This window comes from Kogia breviceps, chromosome 8, assembly GCF_026419965.1.
Source record: "Kogia breviceps isolate mKogBre1 chromosome 8, mKogBre1 haplotype 1, whole genome shotgun sequence".
Classification (NCBI taxonomy): Eukaryota; Metazoa; Chordata; class Mammalia; order Artiodactyla; family Physeteridae; genus Kogia; species Kogia breviceps.
This window is the reverse complement of record NC_081317.1, coordinates 105,701,302-105,713,376: the sequence shown is the minus strand read 5'-3', so window position 1 is coordinate 105,713,376 and position 12,075 is coordinate 105,701,302. Positions and strand designations below refer to the sequence as shown.

Genomic DNA, 12,075 nt, shown 5'->3' with positions numbered 1-12,075 from the left:
GAGAAAACGGTTTGAGGGCCAACAGCATGGAGCCAGAATCCAATATACTGCTATTTTATTTTTCTCGCCTTTATTTTTAAGGCTGCCACTTTCTGGAGCAAGTGATGCTGGTTCTCCTTTAATGGTAGGAATGTAAGGTTTTCTTTTTCAATCACTGTTTTAAGTAAAAACAAAAAACAGGCAACAGAACTTCCCTGGTGGCGCAGTGGTTGAGAGTCCGCCTGCCGATGCAGGGGACGCGGGTTCGTGTCCCAGTCCGGGAGGATCCCACGTGCCGCGGAGCGGCTGGGCCCGTGAGCCTTGGCCACTGAGCCTGAGCGTCCGGAGCCTGTGCTCCGCAACGGGAGAGGCCCATGTACCGCAAAAAAAAAAAAAAAAAACAGGCAACATAAAGAAAATATTAAGTAAAAAAAATAACAAATTCCACTTATATGTGGAACCTAAAAAAATGATACAAATGAACTTATTTTCAAAACAGACTCACAGACTTAGAAAACAAACTTATGGTAACCAAAGAGGAAAGGTAGAGGGGGATGGATAAATTAGGACTTTGGGATTAACATATACACACTACTTTATATAAAATAATCAACAAAGACCTACTGCATACCACAGAGAACTGTACTCAACATTCTGTAACAACCTATATGGGAAAATAACCTGAAAAGAAAGGATATATGTATATGTATAACTGAATCACTTTGCTGTACACCTGAAACTAACACAACATGGTAAATCAACTATACTCTAAAATAAAATAAAAATTTAAAAAATAATACATTCAATGGGGAAGAAAGAGATGGTTCATTCAAAAGTAAGTCTCCAAAAGTGAGTATATAAGATAGTCCTTTGGGATTCAAGAATAAAGTATCAGAACTTTTACTTATTTTTATCTTAAAAAAAATAAAGAAATTAAGCTCTAATACTTAGGAACTAACAAAAAAAATAACAGAGAAGGCAAACGGGTAAGGCAATAGGCATGAAGCAGCTACACAAGGGTACCTGGTGTAAAAATTAATACAGAAAGAGAAACGTCAGTTAAAATAGAGTCAGGAGGCCAGAAGTGGAAGCCCTGGCACCCTACAGGATAACTGAGCCCAACAGGAAGAAAGACTTCCCCTTCTTGCCTGGCAAGAGCTCAGCCAGTGGGAGCCTGTCACAACTCAGCCAATGAAAAGCCACTATACTTCAAACACTCAATTCCTCCAATGGACTCTTTGTTTACTACAGCCCTCCCAACTTCCTTTTCCCCTCTATAAAAGAGTTCTCGGGCTTCCCTGGTGGCGCGGTGATTGAGAATCCGCCTGCCGATGCAGGAGACACGGGTTTGTGCCCCGGTCCGGGAAGATCCCACATGCCGCGGAGCGGCTGGGCCCGTGAGCCATGGCCGCTGAGCCTGCGCGTCCGGAGCCTGTGCTCCGCAACGGGAGAGGCCACAACAGTGAGAGGCCCGCATACCGCAAAAAAAAAAAAAAAAAAAAAAAAGAGTTCTCCTCTCCTGGTTGCAGGGATTTGCATGTGGCTTGCAGATGCACTGAGAGTTGCAAACCCCGAATTGCAATGCTTTGCTGATTGTGAATAAATCCATTTTTTGCTGGAGAACTAACTGGCAGTCTATTTGTTTCAGGTCAACACAGGACATGGCAGAGATCAAGGTGACAGATGAACAACTGAAGTTTGGGAAACACATATGGAGTTGATTTTTGGCTTAGGAGTGAGATTATATGCATATGGATGAAAAATTTATCCTGTATGAACCTAGTTTTCTTATCTGGAAAGGAGACAATATATGAGAATTACAGCATTATCACAATGATTTAATGAAATAATGTGTAAAGCAGCAGTGTTGAAAGTTTTGAGTCTCGGAACCCCTTTAACACTCTGAAAAGTTACTGAGAATTCCAAAGAGTTTTTGTTTATGTGGGTTATATCTATCACTATTTATCATAATAGAAATTCAATCTGAGAAATTTTAAAAATACTTATTCGTTAATTAAAGTAACCATAATAAACCCCAATACATGCTAGCAATAATATATATATACACATATATATATTTTTTTAGATCAAATTACTTTTCCAAACAAAAACACTTAGAAGAGCAGCACTGCTTTGCATATTTATAAATCTCTTTGATGTCTGGCTTCACAAAAGGCCTTTGGATTCTCATACCTGCTTCTGCATTCAATCTGTCCCAGTATCACACTCAACGTAGCCTCTGGGAAACTATACTGTATACTCACACGAGAACAGAGTAAAGACAGGCCAATGACATCTTAGTACTTTACCAAAAACGTTTTAACCTCATGGGCCACCCGAAAAGTGTCTCTAAGAGTCCCACATGTACCTGGGACAGACTGAAATAAAGGGCTCAGAACAGTGCCTTTCATGAGGTAAATGCCTAATAAATATTAATTCTCTATTCCTTTTATTCTCAGCCTCAAGGTTGTTAGAACATGAATGTATTAGGGCAAGGACTTCTTCAATTCATTACAATTGTATAATATCTAGCTTGGTCATGTGACTGACTGGTTCTGTAACTAACTAGCTGTGTGATCTTCACAGCCAAGGATTCTTTTTTTTTTTTTAATGTCGGTTCATTGGTTTGTTTATTTATTTATTTTTGGCTATGTTGGGTCTCCGTTTCTGTGCAAGGGCTTTCTCCAGTTGCGGCAAGCGGGGGCCACGCTTCATCGCGGTGCACAGGCCTCTCACTGTCGCGGCCTCTCTTGTTGTGGAGCACGGGCTCCGGACGCGCAGGCTCAGTAGTTGTGGCTCACGGGCCTAGTAGCTCCGCAGCACGTGGGATCTTCCCAGACCAGGGCTTGAACCCGTGTCCCCTGCATTGGCAGGCAGATTCTCAACCATTGCGCCACCAGAGAAGCCCATAGCCAAGGATTCTTAATCTGTGTTCAAATTCAGAGGATCCATGGACTTGGAAAGGGAAAAAAGCTACATCTCTGTTTTCTGACACTCAGCATTTACTTCAATGATGGCCAGAGGCAATAAACCACAGGTGTACTACTGATGCTGGCCTCAAGTGAAATCACAGGTGTCATATATAAAATAGATAACCAACAAGGGCCTGCTGCAGAGCACAGGGAACTATACTCATTATCTTGTAATAAGCTGTAATGGAAAAGAATCTGAAAAAGAAAAGATATATATACGTATAACTTTGCTATATACCTGAAACTAACACCATTGTAAAGCAACTATACTTCAATTAAAAAATAAATTAAACTCTCCTACACTGTTGGTAGGAATGTAAACTGGTACAAACATTATGGAGAAGAGTATGGAGGCTCCTTTAAAAACTAAATATAGAACTACCATATGATTCAGCAATCCCACTCTTGGGCATATATCTGGAGAAAACAGTAATTTGAAAGGATACATGCACCCCAATGTTCATTGCAGCACTATTTACAATAGCCAAGACATGGAAGCAACCTAAATGTCCATCAACAGAGGAATGGATAAAGAAGATATAGTATATATACACAATGGAATATTATTCAGCCATAAAAAAGAATGAAATAATGCCATTCGCAGCAACATGGATGGACACAGAGATTATCATACTAAGTGAAGTAAGTCAGACAAAGACAAATATCATATGATATCACTTATATGTGGAATCTAATAAAAAATTATACAAATGAACTTTTTTACAAAACAAAAACAGACTCACAGACCTTAAGATCAAACTTACGGTTATCAAAGGGTAAACGTTGAGGGGGAAGTGATATATTAGGAGATTAACAAATACACACGACTATATATAAAATAGATAACTAACAAGGACCTACTGTATAGCACAGGGAACTCTATTCAGTATTCTGTAATAACCTATATGGGACAAGACTCTGAAAAAGAATGGATATATGTATAGGTATAGCTGATTCACTTTACTGTGCACCTGAAGCTAACTCAATATTGTAAATCAACTCTACTCCAATAAAAAAATTTTTAAAGAAATCACAGGCGTTTTCATATATTATGGTTACTACGGTTATCTTGAAAAATTGTATATGCTCATCACTAATTCAAAAGTATGGTAGTTATTACGCATTAATAAAGAAGCACATATATTACAATATCACAAATTTTTGAAAACTATCTTGACAGCTGTAGTTCAATACAGGTGGCTTCAATGTTCAGTCCTTCACATTTGACTTTATGCAGTTAAGAACATTGTTCTGAGAAAGGGGGCCACCTTAAGGGTTTAACCTGATTGGCCAAAAGCATCCATGTAACCAAAAAAGTAAGAACAACTTATGTTAAGCAAATCACTTTACCTCTTTAGGCATCAAGTTCCTCTCTTTAAATGGGAACTGAACTAATCACTCTCTGAGACCAAATTCCACCCCTCCAGCTAGAGTCTATGGAACACGGTGCCCTTGGTGAGAAAGAACTGAATAGGGACCCACAGCACACCTCAGTGCATTAACCAAGCGCTACAAGAATCCGGTTTGGGGTTTTACACTAACCTCTGAGAATCTACAAAGTTAAATGCTCTGAGACTAACTGGGCCTAACACAGCAAAATATTCGAAAAGCTAACAGTGAAGCAAATATTCCCCCAAACTACCTTTTATCACAATATAAAAAACATATAGGACAAATCCCACCAAAAACAATAATGAATGATTTTGCAAAGGCTCCATCATCAACATAATCTGGGTCTGTTCTTAATAGAAATAGCTTGTTTGGGAACAGACTTAAGAAATGTTTCGATAAATGTATCACTAATGTTTGCTTAACATCTAAATAAAAGTTTTCGACTAAAACACACAAAATGAAAGAAAGAATAAAGGAAAAGAAAACAAGGAAAAAAAAAATGAAGGAAGAAAGAAAAGAGTTTTCCATGGCTGTGGGGCAGCCCCCAGCACTTCACATCAGGACACTAATGGCCCAGAAGTTCAAAGAAGCAGCCAAGTCTGTGGTCCTCTTACCCAATAACCAACAATAGGTCATTTAAGCCCACCTGATGCTAGAGGTTGAGTCAACAGTTGAAGATCTAAGAAAGCGCAGACAGGTTGCATTTCAGTCCCCGTAGAAAAATCTAGCTGTCAGGGACCACCAATAGTGGCACCAAGATGAGTAGAGACAGCTAGCTAGCTTCACCGTGCACAATTCCAACTGAGATCAAACACTACCCTCACACAGAGTACGTGTGAGTCATTAAAATGCCTCAAAACGGCCATCACATGGTTTCCTTCACCCAGAAACGAAATCTGTCCGGCAGACCCTCAGAAAGGACAATAATCCCCCCCCCACCATAAGTCCAACAAGCCAGTTTTCCCAATCATATTTGAGCAAGTCTGTCTACTCCATGCCTGTTTTCTCGGCAGCACATCTCGTTTTTTTTACTTGCAAAGATAAAGACAGACCGAAGGCTCTCACTTCATCCGTCTAACAGAACAAAATAAAAGTCATATTGGATTGAATGAGATGCTGAAACCTAATGGGGAAAAAAACTGCGTTAAATCATCACAGAAATTAGAATGGCGCTTTAGAACGCCACCCCAACGCCAAGGACAACCAGTTCCTGAATGCGTGCTCCATTCTGGTATCCTTCTCGAGTCACAGGAATACAAAACCATAACCTTCTGATTCACTGAACCAAAGGATAAGTAATAAAATGTAGGAAAGGTGAGGAAGAGGCGTGAAGGTTATGAAGTCTGGGGAACACCAAATCTGAAGGAGACAGTAGGTAGGGCTTTGAGGTCTGGGTGAAAGGCCAGATTGTGGGATGCAGAGGTGGGAGGGCACTCTGAACAGGGGACAAGCACAGGGGAGCAAAGTTCCAAAGGAGGGACTCTCCATGGTATATTGCACAAGAGGGAGAAGGGCAGTGTCTGCGCCGGAGGGTTGATGAAAGAAGCTGTGAGAGATATGGTTTGTGAAGATATTGCTGAACTGGATTCTCAGAACCTTGAAAACTGGGCTCAGTTTAGACTTTACCCTGTAGGTCAAGGAAGGCTTCCAAGCAGGGAGGTAATATGAACAACCATCTGTTTTAGGAATAAACAATGGACATTGATCTGATCAGCTCATCTGTTCTAACAGTGGGCCCTTGTGTCAAATCCAGATTAATCGGAACCTACTGTGTTCAGTGAAATAAATTTCCCAAATTATATCCTGGGGCAATTTTGCTACCACCTATGCTTTGGAAATACAATTCACTTTTCTTGTCTGATGATAAATAACAGACTCCAGAACAGGAAAAAAAAAAAAAATTAAAAAGAAAATATCATCCTTGTTCCTATGACTATGGCAATAAAACCCACATTTTTTGGATATGTTTGCATTAACTACACCAAAGTCATAATAGTTTTGGAAAGCGTTTCTCCTGTTAAACAAAATTAGAATTGATAACATTTTTGTGAGTAGTATTTATTGACTAGGTATTGCTAAATCTACTTTAATTTAGGAGTTAGTACCCAATAACACTCACAAATAAAGAAACTGACTCCATCTCATTTCCACAACTACTGGCTACTTACTGGCACCTGATGAGGAGCCCCTGTCTGACCAATTCATGAGGGGGGTGGTCTGGAGCAGAATTAACAACATGCACCCATTTCTGAGTTACAACCATAGGAGAGTGCAAGGATTCTAAAAGAAATTTAAAGGAAAGGAAGTTTTTGCAACAGAGGGAAAACAAGGAATTATATGCATGTCATTATACACACACACACATATACAAATATACATAAAGGATCACAATTTAAAAGTAATCAACGTGAGAAGGTTGGTTTGTTTTTTGTAACTGACTACAGAGCTGAAAAGCACCTAGAGATGTTAAGACACAGTATCTCTGAAACAGACATAGTCGTCAGAAAGCATAGAACAGGTTCAGGGACCGCTCCCTAGTAACCACTGAGGTGAGGGAAAAAATGGGGGCGGGATGGGAGTGAAGTCGAAGACTAACTTACAAATAGGCCCAATGAATGACCCTGACAGGAAGTGATAAAATTCTCAACACACACAAGTGTGTTTATACTAGGGAATCGCACCCACGCCTAATAGCCACTGTACTCGCCCCGCTAAGTGGCAGTCTGCCCCCAAGACCTCAGCAACCTCACCCCTTGATAAAAAGTAGGACCAACGTTTTTCACCTGGGTCAAAACCCGCTCATCCACTGTTTCGGACCGAAACTAATACAAAAGCAATTCCCCACACATCCTGGGGGCCCTCCAGCACCGCTGTTACGAATGCCAAGTGCCTAGCATGGGACCTGTCACAGTTTTTCTTAATAAAATGTCCTCGATCTTATCCCACGACGGGATCGGAATTCAGAAGGCGGTCTGAAATCCTCTCCATACACGCTCCGGTAGGGGATGACTGTCCGCGCAGCCACCCCCGGGGGCCAGCCACCCCCGTGCCCATGCCACACGCTTCCTGTCGCTCCCATCACCTCCACACCACAACTTGAGTTTCCCGATCAGTTTACAACTGCTATCGGGATCCCAGTGCCTGGGAGGAACGAGGGGAGGGCGGCTTCCTACCCCCAACTCTCCTCTTTAGGTTTCAGAGAGAACCTACGAAGAGGGAGGGCAGATAGCACTGGGGCAGCCAGCCGACTTCGCGTTCTGCCGGCCTCGGCTGCTTACAAAGTACTGAACGAAGCCACACGGACCGGGAGGAGGGGGGCGAGCACCAGAGCTGGGTGCCCCAAATGAACCACAGGCGAACGCCCTCACTCTGCACGTTTCTACGCTGCAGAGCGCTGCAGCTTTGGGCTCGGGGGCAGGATTGCCAGTCCCGGAGCCCAGCTGCACTTTTAGCCACCCGGATTCCCCAAACCCAGGTGGATTTCCCCCACGGGGCTCCCGGAGAGGGCTCCGACTCCCACCGCCCGCTCGGCGGCACGGCTGCAGCTGGGGCCGAACCCTCTCGGCGCCCCCGCGGGCAGCGGGAGACGGAGCCGGGTCCCGGGCAGGCGGGCACCTAGTGGCCCCGGCGTCCGCCGCCCAACTTTGCGCGGGGCAGGGCCGCTCCCGCAAACTTGGCGGCGGCCGGGTCGGGGGTGGGGTGGGGCGAGCACTCACCAACTCCGTACTTCTGCCTCTTGGTCGGGATCCAGCGGGCCATGGCGGCGACCTCGCCCCGCGGCAGCAGCGACGGCGGCGGCGGCGGCGGCGGCGGCTACAGCTCCCAGGGCTCCGGCTGCCACCGCGCCGCGCTCCTGCGCGCCCCGGACTCCTCCGCCATGTTCCGCCAAACTTCGCCCGGCCCCGCGCGCCGTCTGCTCGCGGCGCTGCCCGCGACCCGCTCCGGCTCCAACCCCGGGCCGCGGTCACCTGGTGGGCCCGGCGGCCGCGCCGCAGTGCGCGCCCCTCCCGGCGCCGCCCCGGCCCCTCCCGCCGGCCGCGCCCTCCGCCCGCCGAGGCCGCCTCCGCGCCCCGACCCGCGGGCGCCCGGCCTCTCCCGCCGGCCCGCCCCGGACTCCGCGCTCTCCCCGGCCGGGGCCGGCTCCGCCCTGCGCACTTCCCGGGAGCAGGTCCCCAGCACAGACTGGGGTACAGTTTTTTCCTTCTGGTGTTTTGCTTTTTTCCCCGCCTTCCCGGAGGGCTGCTCTGGAGGCACCCCCAGGCGGGGCGGCCGAGGATGCGGGGTCCGCTCCCACCGCGCGCGCCGGAGCATCTGGGGGAACTAGGATGAGTGAATAAGGAACTAGGATCTAGGATGAGTTGTTTCTCGCCCCCGGGGCACCCGCAGTGCCTGGCACTCAGCGGGCGCTCAATAAATATTTGTTGAATGAATGAGCAGTTGACTACTGCGTTCACCCCCTAGAGCTTTAGCTGACACCACGAGAGCCGGAAGCTGGACTCCAGGGCAGACATGATCTCCTGTGGCCACTGTTTATAGCCTTCAAAGCAGGAACATTTGTCTTCTGGTAAATAGGGAACTCATGCCAGGGAGCCGGGCTCCTCAGAAGTATCAAATAGTTTCCGAGGGGAGCCTCTGTGGGAAAATTATGTAGAGCCCTGCCTTGGAAATCCTGTGTCCCCGAAACACCCGGACTCTTCCCCAGCTGAAGATATTCAGACCCAGCTGAAGAAATTCAGACCCTCATGCTCAAGGGAAAAGCCCGCCACGAAGACCTTTTCCAACAGCCCAGCAGCCCAAAGAGCGTCCCTGCGGAGAAGGGAACCAAGCACATCCAAGCCTCTCTCGTTCACTAGCTGTATTGTTGGGACAAAGAGCCAAACGCAGGGACTGCTCATTTGAACTGCCCTAAACTGTTAGCGTCCTCTGAAAACTCTCCTCCTGGAACTCACTGCCTCCTGGAGAGACTTCAAGGATGAAGATTGGATCTGAATCCCAGGCAGGGGTAGGGCCCCTTGCCACCTCACCCCTATAAGTAAAACCTCAGAGTAAATTACCAGCTGATTTATGTTCACCGTCTGAGAAAGTGCCTCTTGAAAGACACTGTTTTGTCCTTGTAGTCTATCTATTCGGAACACGAAAGGAAAGGAAGATGAAATCAACGTGTAGTATAACAGAGTGAAACTTCATTGAAGACTTTGTGCACTTAACTTTGGTAACTTTTTGCAGAGTCAGATCTGAATTTTTTTTTCAAGGTCTTGTTCATGGTGGGTAACTCCTAGGGCTTCCTTTCTTCTCCATCACCAAATTGGTATTTATTCACCAAGTGCAATGATAATTTAAGAAATCAGTCACTTGAGACTTAACATCCAGAAGGAATTCCACCATCTCTCCCCCAAATTTATTTTCCTCTGCCAATGACATCATGATTAACCTAACTCCCCAGGTTAGGTAATTTCTTTTTCTTTCCATAAATATTTATTAAGTGCCGACTAGGTGTCAAGCATTGTTCTAAGGATGGAGGCACAAGAGTGAATAAAGAAAAATCCCTACTCTCATAGAGCTTACAGTCTAGAAGAGGAGAGTAAGTCAATGAACAAATTATGCCAAATGAAGCTAAGCCTGTAAAGAAAAATCCAAAGTGAGGAGGATCGGATGTGTGTGTTGGAGGGGGTGGTGCACTGCAGTTTTATATCAAGTGGTCTGGGAAGGCATCTCTGCTAAAGTGACCTTGAAGTGTAGACCTGCAGGAAGTGAGGATTTCAGAGGAAAGTATTCAGACATCAAGAACAGCAAATGCAAAAGCCGGGGGGCATATTTGGCTGGTTCCAAAACCAGGGAGGAATAGCAAGGATTCCTGGGTGTCAAGAGGTGTTAGTAAGGGGCAGAGTTTGGGAGGAAACTTGTTCCAAGAGACTTAGAGTGAGCCAATAAAGCAGGACCCTGAAAGGCATAGTGAGGACTTTATATATTGCTATGAAAAAAGTTTGGGGGATGTTGAACCAAGCAAGGACATAATCTGATTTGCCTGCTGTGGGATGAATAGACTGTAAAGACACAAGGGGAGATGCAGGAAGATCAGATGGTCGGGGCTTCCCTGGTGGCGCAGTGGTTGAGAGTCCGCCTGCCGATGCAGGGGACACGGGTTCGTGCCCCGGTCCGGGAGGATCCCACATGCCGCGGAGCGGCTGGGCCCGTGAGCCATGGCCGCTGCGCCTGCGCGTCCGGAGCCTGTGCTCCGCAACAGGAGAGGCCACAACAGTGAGAAGCCCGCGTACCGCAGAAAAAAGAAAAAAAAAAAAGATCAGATGGTTGGAAGGCTATTTCAGTTGTTCAGGCAAGAAATGAAGGTAGTTGGGCCCAGGATGTTAGGGGTGGAGATGGAAAAGAGGTTCATGACATAGACTGAAGGTAGAAACAACTGGAGGGTAGTGTGGACAGAAGGGGATTTACTGAGGCTTCTAGACCCCTCAGTGTACTTTCATCAGCATATGTTTTTCAAAAGTTTGGTGGATCTATCTATCATCTATTTATCTATGATTGTATTATTTAAGAGCCTCACTGTGTAGGCTTCAGGCCCTAGAAACTCTGGATCTTGCCTCCTTGTGTGAGATACCAGATGGGTCAAGGATAACCCTAAGGAGATAGGAATGGGTGATCCTGGGTCTGTTCGCCCATGTGCAGTAAAGCAATCTGCTGAAACCGGGTCGTGGTGAAGGAAAGTGCAGCATTTATGGCAGGGCACCAAGCAAGAAGTTCAGGACAGCTAGTGCTCAAAACACCTGAATTCCCCATGGGTTGCATCGAAACATTTTTAAAAGGCCACATTATCTATCTATCCTTAGGCTCCAGTAGGCCTGGGGGCTACGTGCTCTTGGTCATCAAGTAGTTAACTTCTTCCATTTGGTGTGGGTTTTAGCATCTGTAAAACAACTCAGGAAATGTGCATCAGACACAATTATCTGGGTACTTCAGAGAAGAGCTATAGCAGGGGACCTGGGGGAGGGGTCTGTCCTGGGAAGGTCGGTTAGACAACTTCTAAATAGAGCTGCCATTTTCTTGGTCATCTGTGATACCTGCCTGTCTTCACCTTTTATATCCAAGTTGTCCTGGATTGAAGTTTTCCTTTGATAGTTCCTTAGGACTCACTTTACACCTTCCTCAACTCCAGGTGGACCGTTTGGAGCTTAAGTATTTTGCTCTGCGGAATAGGGGCATCACAAAGTTACTTCAGTCACCTGTGTCTGAGAAAATTGGATGACCACGTTCTGTAACCACTGGTGTATTTTAAGTTTAATACCTGTCGGGGTGTTAATGCTCATTCAGTAGAGCTGGATTTCTACCAAAATGATTTCAGCTGCCTCACCCCTCCCCACCAAAACACACACACTCCACCCTGCCCCTGCCCCTACCCCACCACCTTGAATTGGAGGCTTTTTGCAAAACTTGAGGTTTGAATTGGGATGCTGGATATTTCAAGTGTGACAATAATTGCAATAAAAGGATTGGAGAAAAATGGAAATTTTTAGTTACAGCTTTCAGGATGTTTATTCTTTTTCCTCTAAAGACTGAAGTCCACCCACTTTGTTATATCAGATGGTTAAATCGCAATTTGAAAGTCCATTTAAATCATAAAAGCAGAGCTATTCAAAGTCTTTTATTAAAATGTGGCTTAAAATTAGAGAGTCAACTAGATGAGTAGGTGGAATAACAGCAGGATTCCCAGAAATATCCT

At 45.5% G+C, this 12,075-nt stretch overlaps 1 protein-coding gene across 2 annotated transcripts in view; it reads right to left on the bottom strand.

The window, feature by feature from the left end:
• DOCK5 (dedicator of cytokinesis 5) overlaps positions 1-8,266 on the bottom strand; it is a 219,521-nt gene extending 211,255 nt beyond the window's left edge. The window contains exon 1 of one of the 2 annotated variants that reach the window (XM_067039910.1): positions 8,060-8,266. In XM_067039910.1, coding sequence (XP_066896011.1) covers positions 8,060-8,102 — 43 coding nt within the window. In that variant the 5' untranslated portion in view covers positions 8,103-8,266. The remainder of the gene's footprint in view (positions 1-8,059) is intronic. The other variant, XM_059071707.2, reaches the window with a different exon arrangement.
• Between the last annotated feature and the right edge of the window lie 3,809 nt (positions 8,267-12,075).